At 41.6% G+C, this 20137-nt stretch overlaps 1 protein-coding gene, 1 long non-coding RNA gene and 1 other non-coding gene across 6 annotated transcripts in view; 2 read left to right on the top strand and 1 right to left on the bottom strand.

The window, feature by feature from the left end:
• SND1 (staphylococcal nuclease and tudor domain containing 1) overlaps window positions 1-6472 on the bottom strand; it is a 450188-nt gene extending 443716 nt beyond the window's left edge. The window contains exon 1 of the mRNA XM_058297330.2: window positions 6135-6472. Coding sequence (XP_058153313.1) covers window positions 6135-6452 — 318 coding nt within the window. The 5' untranslated portion in view covers window positions 6453-6472. The remainder of the gene's footprint in view (window positions 1-6134) is intronic.
• Window positions 6473-6651: 179 nt separating this feature from the next.
• Window positions 6652-20137, top strand: part of LOC105747411 (uncharacterized) — a 62169-nt gene continuing 48683 nt past the window's right edge. For 2 of the 4 annotated variants that reach the window (XR_011648859.1, XR_009185880.2), the window contains exons 1-2: window positions 6652-6900; window positions 7127-7202. This is a non-coding gene — a long non-coding RNA (uncharacterized lncRNA). Of the gene's footprint in view, window positions 6901-7126; window positions 7203-8977; window positions 9053-9951; window positions 10426-20137 lie in introns of those variants that run through there. The other 2 variants (XR_009185881.1, XR_011648858.1) reach the window with 2 other exon arrangements.
• LOC111758682 (small nucleolar RNA U13) lies at window positions 12896-12998 on the top strand. Its single transcript, XR_002792867.1, has one exon. It is a non-coding gene; the product is annotated as a small nucleolar RNA U13 (small nucleolar RNA).

The raw sequence follows: 20137 nt of genomic DNA, 5'->3' as shown, positions 1-20137 counted from the left end.
AGGAGTTTCCATTCATGTTAACTGAGCCATGCTGTGAATGAGCTAGTTCCTTCCTGACCATTAGCTTGAGTTCTGAAGCATGCTACTTTTGCTTTTCACCAATATTAGCTAAAGCACGCTAGCCTAAAAATGTTGCCAGAGGCCAGAGCAGCAGCAAACTTCATGGAGTCACAAAAGGTTAACAGAAGTATGAACACTGACAAGTTCTAGATGCCATTTAGCTCTCGTCACTCTTGGCATTTATCTTTACATCCAGGTCCCCTCCATTAGAAGAAAAGATCTTGGGAACACACAGGACCGGCTAACAGGAAGTCGGAAAACCTTAGTCTTGGCCCTGTAAGAAACATGAATAGGACTAAGAGCAAGTTTTTTTTCTTACCAGTCTCCACTTTTTTACATTTGTTTAATGGATTTAATGTCAGTTATTGATCTCACCAGGGTACCAGAACATTGATCACCTCAAATGACTTTCTGCCCCTTATCACCCCCAAACACACATATTAATAAACCAGGTTAAGCCTATACTATTAGGTGGGGCACTGAACTTGAAGAAATTAAACAGCTTCTGTAAAAACAATGAAGAATAATCAGGGTCTCTGTACTTGCTGTTCCCACTGCTGAGAACACTTCCACTACAGCTGGCTCTTTAATGTTCATCAGGTCTCAGTACAAATGTCACCTTATGAGAAGACTTCCCCAAACACCCGATCTAAAGGAGCCACCACCCCCCTTAGTCCCAACCACTCTGCCCCATCACCCTACCTGAAATCATCTTAAACCAGGGGTTCTTAATCAGAGGTCCATGAGCTTGAACTGAAATTCAAAAACAATATTTTTGTGGGGACATGTTGGTACAGTTGTGATATATTTATTAAATAATACGCAGTATAGTCTGGATTTAGTAAGGGTTCGTGGTTTTCACCTGACTGGCAAAGGGGTCCATGGAATGAAAGAATCCCTGTCTTAAAGTATGCTTAGTTTTATTTATGTGTTTATTTGTCTCCTACATGAGTCATGAGGGCATGAATATATTTTTTTTTACCACTTTATCTTCAGTGCTCAGAACAGAGCTTGATACACTGCAAATGATCAATAAATATTTGTTCAAGAAAAGAAATATGGTTTCTTATCAATCTATTTCATTAGTTAATATATGAAGCAGTCATAGTTAGCATAACTAGAACTAGACAAACTCTTCTTCTTCCCGCAGAAAAATGACAGGAAATCTTTAAGATATAATAAAACCTCAGTGTTCCTTTTTCTTCCAGACTTACTTGGAAGCTACCATGCTTGCCTGCTTGGAAGCCAGCAATTTTAAGAGTATAGAAAAAACACTTTCATCCTATTCTTACTACTTCTTTGCAAATGGCCCTACTAAAACACTGTTTGGTTATTCAGCGTCCTTTGAATAGTAGGACAGAAAGTTACTTTATTTTCAACAGTATGAGGTCAATAGACTACTCTTGGTCTTTATGTACTCTTTTTTTCAACCACACTCTTGAAAGACAGATACTTCTTAGTTCAAAAACTTAGGTACAGTGAACTAAATAATAGACAGCATTTCCTACAACCATTCAGTGAAGTAATTTCCACTAAGCTACTCACTAGGAAGTCTACATCTCACTTTACACCAACCTGCAGCACAAGTACAACTTTTGTTTTGTTTTGTTTTCCTTTTTTTTAATGTTACATTAAAAAAATATGAGGTCCCCATATACCCCCAACCTCCCTAACCCCTATCATCCCATAACAACCTCCTCCATCATCATGGGACATTCATTACACTTAGTGAATACATCTCTGAGCACTGTGGGACCACATGGTCAATGGTTCACATTACAGTTTACACTCTCCCACAGTCCACCCAGTGGGCCATGGGAGGACATACAATGTCCGGTAACTGTCCATGAAATACCACCCAGGACAACTCCAAGTCCTGAAAATGCCCCCACATTACATCTCTTCTTCCCACTCCCTACCCTCAGCAGCAACCATAGCCACTTTCTCCGTATCAATGCTACATTTTCTTCGATTACTAATCATAATAGTTCATGAATAGAATATCAGTAAGTCCACTCTAATCCATATTCTATTCCTCCATCCTGTGGACCCTGGAATGGTTGTGTCCACTCCACATCTATATCAAGAGGGGGCTTAGATTCCACATGGATGCTGGATGCAATTCTCCGGCTTTCAGTTGCAGGCACTCTTGGCTCCCTGATGTGGTGGTTGACCTTCTTCACCTCCATGTCAGCTCAGTGGGGTAAGTCCAATAAACCAGAGTGTAGGAGTTGCAGGTCTGTTGAGGTTCAGCACCTGGCTATCACATGGACAGTCCAGAGATTCAGGTCCCCTACGTATACACTAAACCCCAGCGCCAACCACAGGTCTGGTAAAAGTAACAGGAGAGGCTTGTGAACAAAGATCACATCTGAGTCCAACTCTATTACACAGGAACACAAACTCCAAAGTAGGGCCAACTGACATGGCACACAGGTACTATTGAAGGAGAAGATTATAGCCAACTCCTCTCCTTTAGGTGCCCCTTTTCCTGCCTTAGGGGTATCATGGTTCTTAGGATAAAACATAAGACTAGTTGGGATTCTGTGGCTATTAAATGGGGCAAAATGTTGGGGGTAGGGGGACTGGGATTTTGCATTGTTTTCCCTCTGGCTTTCTACATGATAGGCAGGATAGGATATGCTCCTTCCACAGCTGCTTCTGATAAGCACAGAAGATTCAAGAACTGTGGCCAATTTATTCTGTATTACAAATGCAACCTCTATACTCCTGCTTGAAAAGACATTCAAACATACAGAGTTAAAAGAGTTAGGGTGAAAGTGACAGAAAAGGGCTCTATCCCCAAAATACAAAGTGAACCAGGTCAGTAAAATCATGGAAAATAGCCATCTCTAAGTAGCTGCTACGTGGAGTGAATGAACTTTACACTAAATTCAAAGATTTCTTCCAATCTCTTTCAACATTCACTGATAATATTCTGCTGCAGCCAAAGGTCTAGGAAATTATTCAGAGAAACTCAGAGGTTAAAATCCTTGAGAGTTTTGAGAAAATTAGATCAATTTGACAGACATTCAGTTATCCAGATAATATTTTGTCTGCCCACGCACTTGCCAGTCTCTTCCCAACTCAGAAAATATAAATCCACCTTCTCGTTTTCCATCATCCTCACTGCCTTTTCAGTAAAAGAATAGCTCCAAAATGCTTCTGTCAACTCACTGCCCACTTCTTCCTTAAACACATTCCGGAACCAATTCTGTCCCTTTACCCCCACTCCCAATAGCAGGCACCGACTCTATCATCACCATCATAAAAAACTGGTGAAACACAGTTTTACAACTTGATCCTTCTTCAATCTTAAAAAAGGAACATGTACTCCCTAGGATTCCAAGGCAGAGTCCAGAAGAAACTTGTACCTTCCATGGTCCTACAGCTCTCTTTTGCCAAAAAAAAGAGGAAGGACTGTTCCTCTCCATTGTAGCAAACCTCAATCCTAGACCATTTCAGTCCTCAGTTCAGCCTGAATCCATACAAATCCACAGAACTCACAATGAAAAAAAACACCTCTATTTAGTCAGTGTTCCAGTTTCTGCTCCTCTCTCAAAAAGCAGAAAAGCAGTGCCTTCGTGTTTTCCTATTCATCAAACCATTTCTTTCTCACTTTCCTCTGTCATAGAGCTCCATCTTCCTTTGTAGAGTTCTTACAAAGCAGTTCCTAGTACCACTGGAAATGGTCACTCTCCAGGAAAATACAACTTTGCTTAGCAGAAGAGCTTCACACAGAGCAATTTACCAGTGGCCGATTTTTCATTCTAGACAAGGATTTCAGGCCTGGCACAAATCTGCCTGTTGCTCTGCAGTTTGTCCGGCTCCCCTCCTTGAATGTTCCTTCTAATCCCTGCCTGTAACCAACCCCCACCCCCTGCAGTAAAAAAATTAGCATAGTTTACTCAAATCACTGAATTCTAAATGCCTCATCCCAAACTCACACATCTTCCACACCACACTGCTATGCACACAACAACTAAATGAATTCACTTACCACAATAACAGCCCCCTGAACATGACACAAGGAGTAATGCCTAATCTTTTCTCAACTCAATTAATAGGGAGCTTCACTTTCCTGCCATATTGCAGCCATACATCACAGACCCTGCCCTCCACATTAAAAAGTCACATCCTGGAGTCCTAGAGTCAGAGGCATCATAACATGTTTAAAAGCATGTGCTTTCGCAGACAGGCCTGGGTTCAAATCCCAACTCTGCCTCTTATTACTAACAAAGAGAGCCTACCCTTGGGTAAACTATGTATTCTTCTAAATCTCAGTTTACACATCTGTAAAATGTAGCCAATAATCATATTTACTTATTAGGTATTACAGCTGAGATGATAAAAGCAGAAAAATCAGCCCAAGACACAGCACTTAAACAAGCTACTGCTGATACTCAGTATCCATGGGGGTAATCTGTGGGCAGGAACATTCCCCTCATAGAATCCAGATGTTCTGGAAGTCTCCAGCATTAACAGAAGCAAAAATATGTTAACCTCATTTCTGCTCCCACCCCACAAGTGAGAGGGACCTAAGAAAAAAAATCAAGCCTTTGCAAAGGAAAAATTCAGAAATATCCACTCAGTGCTACCAATCCCACCACCGGACATCCCATCTATGCTTTGTTCCTATGGTGATGGGAAAAATTACTGCAAATAAAAAAGACAGTGAACAAGGAGCCATACTTCAGAATAATCCTTTCATGGATCAGGTCAATATTTCAAAAAGGAAAAAATATGTGGACCTTGGAAATTTCCTTCTTATTCAAGTTCTGATAAATTCTGATTCTCTGTTCTGTATAAACGTCAGGAAAAAAAAAATACTGAAAACCCCAAGTATCCATGCTGGTAGCAGAATATTACTAAAGAAAGGAATATATGAGAATTAGTGGGACAAATAACCAAAACACCCACCTTGAAATCTGACACTCATGTGCACCCGGGTGCACACGAGTGCACACACACACAACACAAACTGCAGAATGTTTTAATCCTGTGAAAGACAATGGGTCAAGAATATAGGCTGTTTTAAAATTTTTCTAGAAACAGAAAAAACTGTGGCACTTGGGATAACGTCATAAAGGATAGTTACAGTTCAAAAAGTCAGAATAGCTGTCTGAAATGAAATCTAGATATTTGAGGTCATCACAACCAGAAAATCTGGTACTATTCCAAAATTATACTACAAAATTGTCATGGAGCTGAGTAAATTTTTAATGAACCTAGTGGGGTTTTAAATTCAAAATCCAAGAATGTAGGGAATGAGGGGGTATTAAATCCGACAGAATCTATTATGGTAAAAGCCTTGTACTGGGAGTCAGAAAACTGGGCTCTGATCTGGCCCCAATCCAAATCCAAAGCACCATGTGACTTTAGACGAGTCGCTTGCCCACTCTAAACGTGTCTCCTTAACTGTAGGGGTGGTGGAGCAATAATGGTCGCTAGGAGTCCTGATGGCCTAACACTTTAAGAGTCAAAATAAGTGGGAGTACAAAATCAGAAGCTCTCGGGACTACAGACTTCACACAAGAGGTGGAGGGAAACATAAGAACGGAGGGCCAGAAAGTTAAGAAAACTTCTAAGTAATTCTGCACAAGTGCAAACAAGTGAAGCTTCATGATAGCCAAGTACTCCCAGGGTCCAAGAGAAGAACAGATGGTAGGATTTGAGACGTAAAAGCACCTCGAAAATTTGCAAACTGCTCAGCAGATGTCAAAATGGACGGGGTGGTGGGGCAGCTACGCGAGGTCGGACATCAGAGAATTATCTCCGTTAGTCAATCAGTAATCGATCTGTCCTGGTAAGCAATTAGGAGATCCGAGTGCCGCGACCACAAAAAAATCACTGTGACACCCGATGCTAGGGTGTCCGGGAGGTAAGAATCAAGGGGAATACATGTCAGGTTCTGTCTAGAAAGAGGATTCGGAGACTGAGTGTACAGTGAGGAAGGGGGCAGAGGAAAGAGGATCTAGGAGACCATGCAGGCTGGCGGGAGGGGAAGAAGAGCCAGTGCCCGACTCTCGCCCAGAGACGGGCGGAAATCTCGGTGCCAGGGGCCCTGCTCTCACCATCTTGACGATGCCCCGCTGCACGGTGGGGACCGCGGGTCCCCCGGAGGAGCCGCCGCTCTGCGCGGAGGAGGCCATGTGTGAAGACGGCAAGGTAACAAGTCTTACGGACCACCGGGCTGGAGGTGTCAATGTGGGTGTCGGTGTTGGTGAAAGGCGGCGCAGCGACGAGCAGGCAGGCTGCAAGCTGCGGGCGAAGAACCGGACGGACGCGCCGGTGTTCACAAGAGTGGCAGCAGAACTGGGAGAAAAAGAAGAGACGTTATCACCGCCGCCGCCGCCACACGTTCTACTCGCCGCGCAAGCGTGCCAGGACATCGCCGCCCTGCGGCCAATTAGATCCCAGAGCCCGCCGGACCTCGAGCCAATAGGCACGCTGCTCCCGGGGCCCCGCCCCTTGCTCCCAACTCGGGTGGCGAGCTCCGGGAAGCGCTGGAAGAGCTGATTTGCGGTGACTGACTAAGTACTGGGCGGGACTTCCGGGGTAGCAGGAGTAGGCAGTGTCGGGAGGTGTAGTGGAAAGGAAAGGACACGTCAGCATCTGGCCGCGGGGCGCGGGGGGCCATGGGAGCGGCAGGGGTTTGGCCCCACCCGTTGCGCTCCACCCAGCGGACCGCCCGGGAGTCCACGTGGACGCGGGCGGAGGAGATCCGCGCGTTCCTAGGTGGGAGCGCGGGCTGGTAACCCCGGGCCCGTCAGTCCGAGTCCAGTTGAGATCTCAGTGCGGGATGCACACCGACTTCCGACATTTTATCTAAGCTAAAAAGTAAGGGAAGAACTTGGAAAAGTCAGCATTATGAAACCTACAGCTGTTGGCCTTGACGCAGAACGCGACTACGCGCCCTCGGAACGGTCGGGCGTGTACATCACAGTCTTATCTAGCGCTTGCAAGGCTCTGGAATGTTTGTTGAAGGAAGGAGTAAATCTCTCTTAAAAGGGTGACATGCCCTGTACATGGCGCGGATTGACCCTCGTTCTTCTACATCTTGCAGCTGATGGCGATGAAATGAGACCGGCCGCGCGCTCTCCCTGGGCCGGGAGGAGGAGGCAACACTTGAACCGACTGTGGTGAGACCCACCGACTCCAACCGCCTAATCTCATCCATAGCCCCACATTTTTAAATAAAGGGGAGAGGGCGAGAGGAAGAATCAGGGCACAAAAATCTTAAGTGAATGTTTAGAGAGAACTAATATTCGTTGAGTGCCCACAATGTAGAGCCAAGGGCCTTACAGATATTGTCATTTAATCATAAAACCTGCCCCTAAGCCGAGAAACTTCACTTCTTCTGCAGCTCTGTCAAGAAAAGGTGGTCTGCTCATTCTCCCACTCCTCATCTATTCTAGGCTCTTGTTCTGGGGCAGCATCTTATTAGATCCTGTTGCCCCTTCCATACCACATTTTTGCTGTTCTCTTGGAAAAAAAGAAGTTTTTGTTGAGGCTCCTTCCATCTGATTATGCCCCTCTCCATCTCTTTGGGGTCGTTGTCCCTGCCCAGCTCGCATCCTGTCATTCTTTGAAAGTTTTCATACCTGATGCACACTCTTCTCCACCCAGTCATTCTAGATGACATCAGCATTTATGAACATGACATATTCAATACCCTGGCCTCTCAGTTCCTTGACCACACTTTCAATAAACTTGATCTTTGCACTAGTTGGCCACCTTCTCCAGGACAGATGAACCATTATAACTGCGTCATGGCTGAAATTGTAAGCTCAAGTAACCCATTCTTCTATCACAATTTTTATCCTTTCTTTTTTCTAATTCAGTTGTTTCTCTTCTACCTTGTATTAGTTGTCTGTTGCTGCATAAGAAATTATCCCAAAATTAAGGAATTAACACAATGAGCATTTATTGTCTCAGTTACAATAGTTAGGAATCTGGGCATGGCTTAACTGGGTGCCTTTGCCTCAAGGTTTTTCATAAGCCTGCAATCAAGGTATCTCTCTCAGCAGGAGGCTGTGGGCTCCTCTAAATGTTCCTTTGGATGACTGAGGGAGGATCTGCTTCCAAGTTTGCTCATGTAGTTGTTGGCAGGATTCAGTTTCTCAAGGGTATTGGACTGAGGGTCTCAGTTCCTCACTGGCTCAGTTCCTTGTTATATCAGCTTACAACATGGTGTTTGGCTTCCGTCAAAGTAAACACGTGAGAGCAAAAAAGGACAAGCAAGATGGAAGCCAGACATTTTTAAAACATATCATCAGAAATGATGTCCCACTATCGTGCACCCTCTCACCTGTGGATCCCTGTTCCTGCCCTCTGCGCACTGCTGTTGTCATTTTTCCTCTGCCATGTGGCCACGCAAGTAAGAAATCCAACATGGGTCTCACCGATATAAAATCAAAAGGAGGTATCGGGATCAAACTTAGGACTTCGGTACGTAGGAAGCAAGTGCTTAACCACTTGAGCTACATTCACTCTCCAAGTGTGTCACTGTGGGGTCCAGTGGGTCCCCTCCCTAAGGCAAACTCAGCCCGTATCAAGCAGCCGCCTGCATTCTCCAAGACGCAAGTTGAAATGTAACAGACCTCTGCACAGAAGAATAGTGTACAGATGGTATCATAGACTGTAATGTTCTCCAAGCTGTACAATTCCTTCCTACACTACATCACCAGACCCCTTTTTTGTGCTTCATGTGACCCGAGCAGAAACTGTCAGGAAGTGTCTTTGTTCTGAGATCCTATATATTGTCCCTCATTTTCCCCCTCTTTGCAATGCACTAACTTCATTCTCTGAGACCCTCTCCTGTCCTTAAGTCCCAATAAAAAAAGCTTATGTCTAATAATGTAAAAAAAAAAAAAAAAGATATTCCATCACTCTTTTGCCACATTCTATTCATTAGAAGCAAGTCACTAGGTCCAGTCTACAGGTTCAGTCTACAACCAAGGGGAGAGGATAACAGCATGAGTACCACGAGGTAAGAATCCTTGGAGGTCACATTAGAGGCTACCTACCAAACTGTTCTTTAATTTTTAATTTTTAAGTGGAATTCAAAGTCCCTGAAGTCCTCTACCCTCTTTGTGGAGTGCTTTCTGCCTTTTCCTGCAATCTTGGTTAGACTCCATCCATTATTAACCCCTCTCTTACCAGTATCATCATCTCTAATCTCCATTGATTTTATTCCATTGCAAACAAACTTTCAAAACTGTAACTGTAAATCTCTTTGCCTTCCCCAATTCTTACCTCCTTAGCTAGAGAAAACACCAAACTGTGCAGTTTGGTGCCACAGTGAATCCATGGGCCCTCACACATTGCCTGGAATTTCTTCTATTTCTTCAGTCAGTTTGGTCTCCAATTACAATGGTCTGTTTCAAACCTTCTCTATTCTCCTCTTAACTGCAACACCACTGTCTTCCACACTCTCAAATAGTGGTAAGGCCTCCCACTTCAGAGAAATAATAGAAGCAATAGAAGCACCAAGAATTCTATTTCCCAACACCAAATCTAAAAACTGATCTTCCTTCTGGTTTCTCTTTTCTTCACCCTTGTTTTCAAATAAAAAAACTCTCTCCTGCTTAGGCTAAACTCTCCCTCTATTTTTTTGATCCATCCCCTCCACCTTTTCAAGGACACCTTTGTTAATAGACTTTTTTTAGAGCAGTTTTAGGTTTTCAGAAAAATTGTGCAGAAAGTACACAAAAATTATGCAGAGTATTATTAAATCTTGCATTGGTGTGGTACACTTGTTACAACTAATGAACCAATATTGACACATCATTATTAACTCAAGTCCATAGTTTACATTAGGTTTCACTCTGTGTTGTACAGTTCTATGTGTTTTAACAAATGCTTAATGTCATTTATCCACCATTACAGTCTACTACAGAAGAGTTGGCTGTCCAAAGAAGAGCTGGGAAATTCTTTCTGAATGCTGAAATCACTACTTTTAAGGCATTCAACTGATTGGATAAAGCATCACACATTGCTGGCAGCAATCTCCCTGATTGATGTAAATGTAATAAGCTACCTATGCAGTAAACTCACTGGTGACTAAAGTCCATAAATGTCCTTGTATTACAATTAGCCCAGGGCTTACTTGACTAAGCAACTGGGCACAAACAACTGAGCCAACAGTTACCTGGCCAAGCTGACGCATTAGGCTAACTATCACAGCAAAATACAGTTAAGGTTCATCCATGCCTTTATAAGTTGATAGCTTATTTCTTTTAATTCCTAAATATTGCTCCATTGTATGGCTGTACCATAGTTATTTTACCCCTCACCTATTGGGGGACATCATGATTGCTTCCAATTTGGGGCAATTAGAAATAAAGCTGCTATAAACATTCATTTGCAGGTTTTCGAGTTTCAACTCATTAGGTAAATACGTAGGAGTGCAATTGCAAGGCATTTCTTTTTAGATGATTCCCTCTCTTTGTTTTATTTTTGTTTGTTTTGTTTATTTGTTTTACAGCCTCTCAACTTATCCTGGATTCTTCTCATTAGCATTTAAATATCCTCAAATATCTCATTTGTAATAATTAATTAAATAAGCCTTTCCTTTACTCCACTTCTCCTGCCAGACATCTCCTCCCTTCACAAGCAAACCTTATTGAAATTCTTTATGTTAGTTTCCTCTACATCCTCACCCCACATTCAGTCCTCTGCCAACAGTACTCTGACTATTGCCCAATTTACTGAAACTGTTCTCTCCAAGGTCACTAATGACCTCCTTGTCACTACCTTTAGTGGACACTTTTCAGCCTTCACTTTGCTTGATTTCTAATCAGCAATTGATACCATTTGCTTCTTGAAATTCCTTTCTCCTTCTGAGATACCACATGCTCCTTGTATTCTCCCATATCCCTAGTTGTGAATGACTTTTCTTCTGCTTGTCCTTAATAGTGATGTTCTTCAAGGCATCTTCTTTTTTCTAAATTCTCAACATTCTTCCTAAGGCATCTTATGCCCTCCTGGAGCTGCATGTCAACGACTGCCAAATATATAGCTCCTGTTAAAATCTCTTTCTTGAGCTCCAGATCTATATGTCCATTGATTCTCTGGCTATCTGCCTATGGCTGTCACCTGGAGAATTCATATTAAGTATGTTTCACAAGAAACCCCATATAGTTCTTCCTAAACCTGCTCTTACCTAGTGTGGATCTCAATTTGAATAATGACACCAAAAGTTGTATCGTTGACAAAATACTAGCAAACTGAGTCAAATAGCACATTAAAAGAATTATACACCATGATCAAGTGGGATTTATCTGAGATATGTGAAATAAATTAATGCAATACACTATATTACCAGAATAAAGGGGGAGGGGCACACATGAGGAACTCAATTGATGCAGAAAAGGCATTTGATAAAATCCAGCATGCCTTCTTAATAAAAACATTTAGAAAACTAAAAATAGAAAGAAATTTCCTCAGCATGATAAGGGACACATTTGAAAAACCCACAGCTGGCATACACAATGGTAAAAAAATGAAAGTTTTCCCTCTAAGATGAGGAACAAGACAAGGATGCCCACTGTCACCACTGTTATTTAACATTCTACTGGAAGTTTTAGCCAGAGAAATTAGGCAATAAAGAGAAATAAAAGCCATCTAAACTGGAAAGGAAATATTGCAAATATTTCCCAGTTTGCAGATGACATGATCCTATATGCAGAAAATCCTGGAAATTCCTGAAAAATACAAAACAAAGTTCCTACAGCTAATAAATGAATTCAGCAAAGTGGGAGGATATGAGGTCAACATACAAAAGTCAGCAGTGCTTCTCTACACTAGTAATGAACAATTGGAAGAAGTCAAGGTAAAAATTCCATTTACAACTAAATCAAATACCTAAGAATAAATCTAACTAAAGATTAAAGGACTTGTATACAGAAAACTACAAGTCATTGCTAAAAGAAATTAAAGAAGACCTGAATAAGTGGAAGAACAGTCTCTGTTCATGGATTTTTTTTTTTAAGATTTATTTATTTATTTAATTCCCCCCCTCCCCCGGTTGTCTGTTCTCTGTGTCTGTTTGCTGCGTCTTGTTTCTTTGTCCACTTCTGTTGTCGTCAGCGGCACGGGAAGTGTGGGCGGCACCATTCCTGGGCAGGCTGCACTTTCTTTCACGCTGGGCGGCTCTCCTTACGGGTGCACTCCTTGTGCATGGGGCTCCCCTACACGGGGGACACCCCTGCCTGGCAGGGCACTCCTTGCGCGCATCAGCACTGCGCATGGGCCAGCTCCAAACGGAGCAAGGAGGCCCAGGGTTTGAACCACGGACCTCCCATGTGGTAGGCGGATGCCCTAACCACTGGGCCAAGTCCGTTTCCCTGTTCTTGGATTAGAAGACTAAATATTGTTAAGATGTCAATTCTACTCAAAGTTACAGATTCAATGCAATTCCAATAAAAAATTCCAACAACCTTCTTTATAGAAATGGAAAAGCAATCATCGAATTTATATGTGAAGGTAAAGGGTCCTGAATAGCCAAAACCGTTTTGAAAAAGAAGAATGAGGTCTGAGGACTCACACTTCCCAAACTTGAAACTTATTACAAAGCCACAGTAATCAAAAAAGCATGATATTGGCACAAGAACAGACATATAGACTAATGGAATTGAATTAAGTTCACAGAAATCAGTCCTCACAGTTATGGCCAAAAAGAATTTTGACAAGAGGGCAAAGACCATTCAATTTGAAAAGAATAGTCTCTTCAACAAATGTGCTGGGTAAACTGGATCTCTGTGCAAAAGAATGAAAATGGACCCCTACTTCACACTATATACAAAAAATCAACTCAAAATGGATCAAATAGATCCTTTTGTGGTACATAAGCATGATGAATGGGTATTCACACATTTGTGTGAGATGTGCCTCCCTCAAACTTGTTACAATGTCAGCTCATTACCAATCTAACATGAAGAAAAAAAAAAGGATCAAATATCTAAATGCAAGAGCCAGAAATATCAAACTTCTAGTGATGTGGGCTATGGGTGGAAGGCTCTGTGTCTCTTCAGAGATAACTAAGTTGTTTGACTTGTGGGTGTGGAACGGTGGGGGGCTGCAGTCCTGCCCTTAGGGACAGTGACAAGCAGGCTCCAGTCCCAGGAAATGTTTAACAAAGCAAGGGCTATAAACTTTAAGTATTTAGGGGAAATGCAAAAACCAAGGCTTATCTAGAATGTCTGGAGTCCTTGCTAAAAGCTTACCTAAGATGTGAAAGAGATATATGCTAATTGAAGCCTATTGAGAACTGAAACAAAGGGACCATTTGGCCTTTCCTCTCTGTATAAAAGACGTTTGAAAATCTTGTTCGGGGCTCGGGATTCAAACTGAAAGCTCCCGAGTCCGGCCGGCCGTCAATAAACCATTTTTCCTTCTCAAAATCATTCCTGAGTCCTGGCCTCTCTATACTCAAATAATTGAACTTCTCTTAAATTCCACAACACTAGAAGAAAACATAGGAAAGTATCTTCAGGACCTTGTGTTAGGCAATGGTTCCTTGACTTTACATCCCAAGCACAAACAACAATGACAAAGGAAAGATAAATGGGACTTCATCAAAATTTAAAACTTTTGCAGCTCCAGAAGCATTATCAGGAAAGTAAAATGACAACCTACATAATGGGAGAAAATATTTGGAAACCACTAATCTGATAAGATTTCAATATCCAGAATATATAAAGAAATCCTTCAATTCAGCAACAAAAAGACAACTAGATGTAAAAATGGGCAAAAGACTTGAATAGACATTTCCCCAGGAAAGTATACAAATGGCCAATAAGCACATAAAAAGATGATCATTAGCCTTTAGACAAATACAAATCAAAACCACAATGTGATACCATTTCACACCCACTAGAATGGCTAATTATATTAAAATAGTAAAGTACAAGTGTTAGAATGTGAAGAAAGAGGAACATTATATTCATTCTTGGTGGGAATGTGAAACAGTGCAGCTGCCGTGGAAGGCATTTTGGCAGTTCCTCAGGAAGTATAGAATTACTATATGGCCCAGCAATCCCACTTTTAGTATATTTCCAGAAGAATTGAAAGCAAGGACTCGAACAGATATATGCACACTGATGTTCATAGCAGCATTATTCAAAATTGCCCAAAAAGAGAAACAACCTATGTGTCCCTCAACTGATGAATGGGTAAATAAACTGTGGTACATTCACACAATGGAATATTATTCAGCCATATAAAGGAAAGAATGCAACAACATGGATGAACCCTGAAGACACTGTGTTGAGTGAAAAAAACCAGACACAAAAAGAAAAATAGTGTATAATCTCACTGATATGAAATAATTAGAATAAGTAAACTCAGAGAGTCAGAATCTAGAATATAGGTTACCAGGGTGGGAGGGGATAGGGAATAGAGAGTTAAGGCTTAAAATGTACCGAGTCTCTATTTAAGATGATGGAAACATTTTGTTGTGTATGGTAGTTGTATTAGTCAGCCAAAGGGGTGCTAATGCAAAGTACCAGAAATCTGTTGGGTATTATAAAGGATATTTATTTGGGATAGAAGCTTACAGGTGCCAGGCCATAAAGCGTAAGTTACTTCTCTCGCCAAAGTCTGTTGCCACATGTTGGAGCAAGATGGCTGCCAACATCTGCAAGGGTTCAGGCTTCCTCTTCCTCTAAGGGCTCTGTATTCCCAGCCTCTTCCGATATCAGCTGATGGCTGGGATAAGTCTCGTCTCTCTCCCAGGGCTTGTTTCTTTCTGGGCTCAGCTGCTCTGGTCTCTCCACAAGGCCAGCTGTAAACTATCAGGTGAACAGCTCGTCTCTCTTCCCAGGGCCTCTGCCATGTCTAACAGAGGCTTCTCTCTTTCCACACATATCGGCTTCTCGTTTATTTACTTCCTAAGGTTCCAGCATTAAAACTCTAACTAACTCCTCTTGTTTTTTCTGTAAGTCCCTGCCCACCAAGGGTCCAGGGGACTCAACATCCTACTGACATGGCCCAATCAAAGTCTTAATCATTACTTAATCAAGTGAAACCTCTGAACTGAATACAATCAACTATGTCCAGAGGAACAGACCAGTTTACAAATACAATCCAATATCTATTTTTGGAATTCATAAATAATACCAAACTGCTATACTAGTGATGTAGATCAACATTGTGATCATAATTAACAGCACTGAATTATATATTTGAATGTAGTTAAAATGGAAATTTTAGGTTGTATGTATGGACAATAGTTAATAGTACAATTATAAGATTGTCCTTTCAACTAGAAAATGACTTGAATAAAAGGGTCAACTCGGACCAGCAAAATATCTCAATCTACATATAATACCAGGAGTTAAAAATGCTTTTCCACCTGAAGAAAAGAGGGAAATGGAAAGGACAAATGAGTTTATATGGCTATGAGTCTCCAAAAAGAGCCGGGAGGTTATCAGAGGGGTTGCCCTTATGCACACCTCAGCAGAGTCCCAGAGACAGATAAAGTAGATACAACCCCAGGTACTGGTTCTTCTGAGGGCTACAGAGAACCACAGGTTCTATGGTCATGGCAGATGGAGTTCAGTGCCATGTCAGTTGGCCCTACTTTGAAGTTTGTGTTTCTGTGAGATGGAGCTGGACTTGGATGTGATCTTTGTCCACAAGTCTCTTCTTTTACTTTTACTGGAACTGTAGTTGGTGCTGGGGTTTAATGTATACCCAGGGGACCTGAATCTCTGGACTGATCATGTGATAGCCAGGCCCTGAGCCTCAACAGACTTCAGCTCCTACACTCTGGTTTATTGGAGTTACCCCACTCATCTGACATGGAGGTGAAGAAGATCAACCACCACACCAGGGAGTCAAGAGTACCTACATCTGAAAGCAGGAGAATTACATCCAGCATCCATGTGGAATCTAAGCTCCCTCTTGATATAGATGTGGAGTGGACACAATCATTCTGAGGCCCACAGGATGGAGGAATAGAGTATGGATTAGAGTGGACTTAACTGATATTCTATTCATGAACTGTTGTGATTAGTAATCGAAGGAAATGTGGCATTGGTGTAGAGAAAGTGGCCATGGTGGCTGCTGGGGGTAGGGAGTGGGAGGAAGAGATGAGATGTGGGGGCGTTTTTAGGACTTAGAGTCGTCCTGGGTGGTGCTGCAGGGATAGTTACTGGACATTGTATGTCCTCCCATGGCCCACTGGGTGGACTGTAGGAGAGTATGGGCTATGATGTGGACCATTGACCATGAGGTGCAGCAGTGCTCAGAGATGTATTCACCAAATGCAGTGAATGACTCATCATGATGGAGGAGATTGTTGTTATGGGGGGAGGAGTGGGGAGAGGAGGGTGGGGGATATATGGGGACCTCATATTTTTTTAATGTAATATTAAAAAAATAAATAAAGACAAAAAAATATATAAAACCCCTATTTTTAGGAAATATGTCCCTGGCAATAATAATGGCCGAAATATTGTGAGTGCTAAACAGACTCTGTGCCAAATGCTTTACCTACATTATATAATGTACAACCAGTACATTAGTACAACCAGATGAAGTAGATATAATTAAGCTCTTTTCTTTTATCCCCTCTCCCCCCTTTGTGGCTTTTTGCGTGTTGTCTGCTCTCTGTGTCCGTTCGCTGCGCACTCTTCTGTGTTTTTGCTTGTCTCCCTTTTTTGTGTGTGTTACCTTGCTGAGTCAGCTGTCCACAGCACTTGCAGGCTGGGCGGGCTAGCCTGCTTTCACAAGGAAGCCCCGGCATGCAAACCCAGGGCCTCCCATATGATAGACGAAAGCCCAACTGGTTGAGCCACAGCCACTTCCCTAATTAATCTCTTTTTACAAAGGAGGACATTAATGCTTAGAAAAGACAAGCAATTACCTCTAAGTCAACAGTCAATAAGGAGCAAAATTTGAACCCAGATCTTTCTGACCATAAATATTTTGCTCTTAACTATTTGACTAGCCTGCTTCTATAGTAGCCAAACATTCCCCTTTCATTCTGGACCTGTGCCTGTAGAATCCAGAGGCTGGGCAAAGGAAGAATATTCAGTGGTCTAGTAAGCTTCTTCTGAGGAAATAAAAGAAAACAACCCTGAGGAGTAATTCCCTGCCTCCATTCTCCCCAACTTGCCTCCAACTTCAGCCCATTCTCCATATTGTTTGCCTAATGTTCTTTCTAAAATGCAAATCCAAATCACATTAATTCCCTCCTTAAAATTACAGTGGCTCCCCCTTGGCTTCAGGATAAAGTTTCAACTCCTCACATAGCACATGAGGCCCTCACCTTCTGGCCCTGATCTCCTTTTCAGCTGCTACTTCATTTTTTCTCTCTTTATTGGAAGAAAAGCCTCACAAACTCAAGGTGTCTAGAGCAGCACTATCCAGAATAATGATGGAAATGCTCTATATCTGCACTATCCAACATGGTAGCCACCAGCCACATGAGGCTAATGAGCATTTGAAATGTGACTAGTGCAACTGAGGATCTGAATTTTTTTATTTTGTTTTAATTAATTTAAATTACATTTAAATAACTACCTGTGACTAGTAGATGTTGTATCGACAGTGCAGGCCTAGGTGACTAAACTTGAATCTTGTTGTCATATCTGATTCCATCATTTTCTATGTAGGTTTTTAAATTAGGCTATTTCTATATGCCTTGTTTAGTTTGAACTTGATTAAAATGCTACTCATGGCATATGCCATTATAAAAGCCATTTTATGAAACAACAAAATAAGTTTACTTTATGGCATTATTATGTGGAACTGAAAGCCTGTTTTAAACAGAAAAGAAAAATAAATTAATCTGTGAGACTTAGAAATTTTTCTCAAACCTTAAGGCAGAACACCAATTTTCCTTATTTATATAGTAATTGACTATCGAGGAACTGAAGGTATGATAGGCATTTATACAGCTATACAAAATGAGCAATGGTTACAAAACTTTTAATTAATAGATCAATCCTGTCTTGCTGTCATTTAACAGCCAGACCAACTTTCATCCATTATCCTGAATATCATTAATCAGTGCCTCTGGGTTCTCAGTGGCCTTAGATAATTGTATATTGATTTGCTCCAGCACTGCCATTGTCTTTAAGCACTATCAAGTTTTATCATCCTGGATTCTGCCTACCACACTCAAGTTTCTAAGAAAAAAAAGTATAAAAAAAATTCTAGCCAACTGCACCTGCTTTATTACAGGATGGCATAGTGTATTGGTCTAGGTCTCTGATTCGTTTCTACAAATGGAGACGGATGAGCTAGGAGGGAACCTAAGGTCTCCTTTCTCCCTGTCTCCAGAATCCTAAAGTCAGACTCAGAATCCAGAATGCTTCAGCAAGTATTCGGTTGGTGCAAAAGTGATTGTGGTTTTTGCATTGTTGAAATTTGCTGTTTGATGTTGGCATCCATTCTTAAATAAACGTGGTTATGTTATGCATCATTTTAACGTGCATTTCTCGCTTTATGTTTTTTTACTAATGACTTATTGCTTGCTGTTTATTTTAGACTATGGAAATGATGTTAGACAAAAAGCAAATTCAAGCAATTTTCTTATTTGAGTTCAAATTGGGTCATAAAGCAGAGGAGACAACTCGTAATGTCAATAACGCATTTGGCCAGGAACTGCTAACAAACATACGGTGCAGTTGTGGTTCAAGTTTTGTAAAGGAAACAGAGCCTTGAAGATGAGAAGCATAGTGGCCAGCCATCGGAAGTTGACAACGACCAGTTGTGAGCAATCATTGAAGCTGATCCTCACACAACTATACAAAAAGTTGCTGAAGAAAATGTCATCCATTCTACAGTCGTTCGGCATTTGAAGCAAATTGGAAAGGTGAAAAAACTCGATAAGTGGATGCCTCATGAGCTGACTGAAAATAAAAAGAAAATCGTCATTTCAAAGTATTGCCTTTTTCTATGTAACAACAATGAACCATTTCTATCAGATTGTGATGTGTGATGAAAAGTGGATTTTATACAACCAGCGTCAACCAGCTCAGTGGTGGGACCGAGAAGCTCCAAAGCACTTCCCAAAGCCAAATTTGCACCAAAAAGAGGTCATGGTCACTGTTTGGTAGTTTGCTGCTTGTCTGATCCACTACAGCTTTCTGAATCCTGGTGAAACCATTACATCTGAGAAGTATGCTCAGCAAGTCGATGAGATGCACCGAAAACTGCAACGCCTGCAGCCAGCATTGGTCAACAGAAAGAGCCCAATTATTCTCCATGACAACATCCAACTGCACGTCGCAAAACCAACACTTCAAAAGTTGAATGAATTGGACTACGAAGTTTTGCCTCATTCTCCATATTCACCTGGCCTCTCGCCAACCTACTTCCACTTCTTCAAGCATCCTGACTACTTTTTGCAGGGAAAACTCTTCCACAACCAGCAGGATGCGGAAAGTGCTTTCCAAGAGTTCGTCGAATCCTGAAGTTTGGATTTTTATGCTACAGGAATAAAAGAACTTATTTCTCATTAGCAAAAATGTGTTGATTGTAATGGTTCCTATTTTGATTAATAAAGATGTGTTTGAGCTTAGTTATAATGATTTAAAATTCATGGTCCGCAACTGCAATTCCTTTTGCACCAATCTAGCAACAAACTAGATTAACCATAGGATAATTTTTTTTTTTCTTTCACATATCAAGAATTTGGAAGTATTTGTTTTGAGGCTCAACCACATCAGGATGAACATCTTTGCAATTCCCTTGACTTTTCCCTTGCAGTTGCAAGATAGCTGCTCTAGATCCAGACATCATAGCAAGAAGAGGGAAAAGACCAGTGCCAGAAATGTCTGCCCATTTTTATCAGGAAAGCAAAAGTCTTTCCAGAATTCCCTGTCATGTGGCCTTGCCTCACACAGCAGGGGAGACTGGGAAGGCATTTAGGCTGGCAAGGGAAAGGGGGGCAGAAACGAGTAATGGGTTGGACAGATCCAGATAAAGGATAGTTCATTTAAGGCATGAATTTTATTTAACTCCTGCCAACAATTGTATGTGTCTACACAAATCTTTTTTTTTTTTTTAAAGATTTATTTATTTATTTAATTTCCCCCCCTCCCCTGGTTGTCTGTTCTTG

This window comes from Dasypus novemcinctus, chromosome 5 (genome assembly GCF_030445035.2).
Source record: "Dasypus novemcinctus isolate mDasNov1 chromosome 5, mDasNov1.1.hap2, whole genome shotgun sequence".
NCBI lineage: Eukaryota > Metazoa > Chordata > Mammalia > Cingulata > Dasypodidae > Dasypus > Dasypus novemcinctus.
This window is presented reverse-complemented; position numbering and strand designations above follow the sequence as displayed.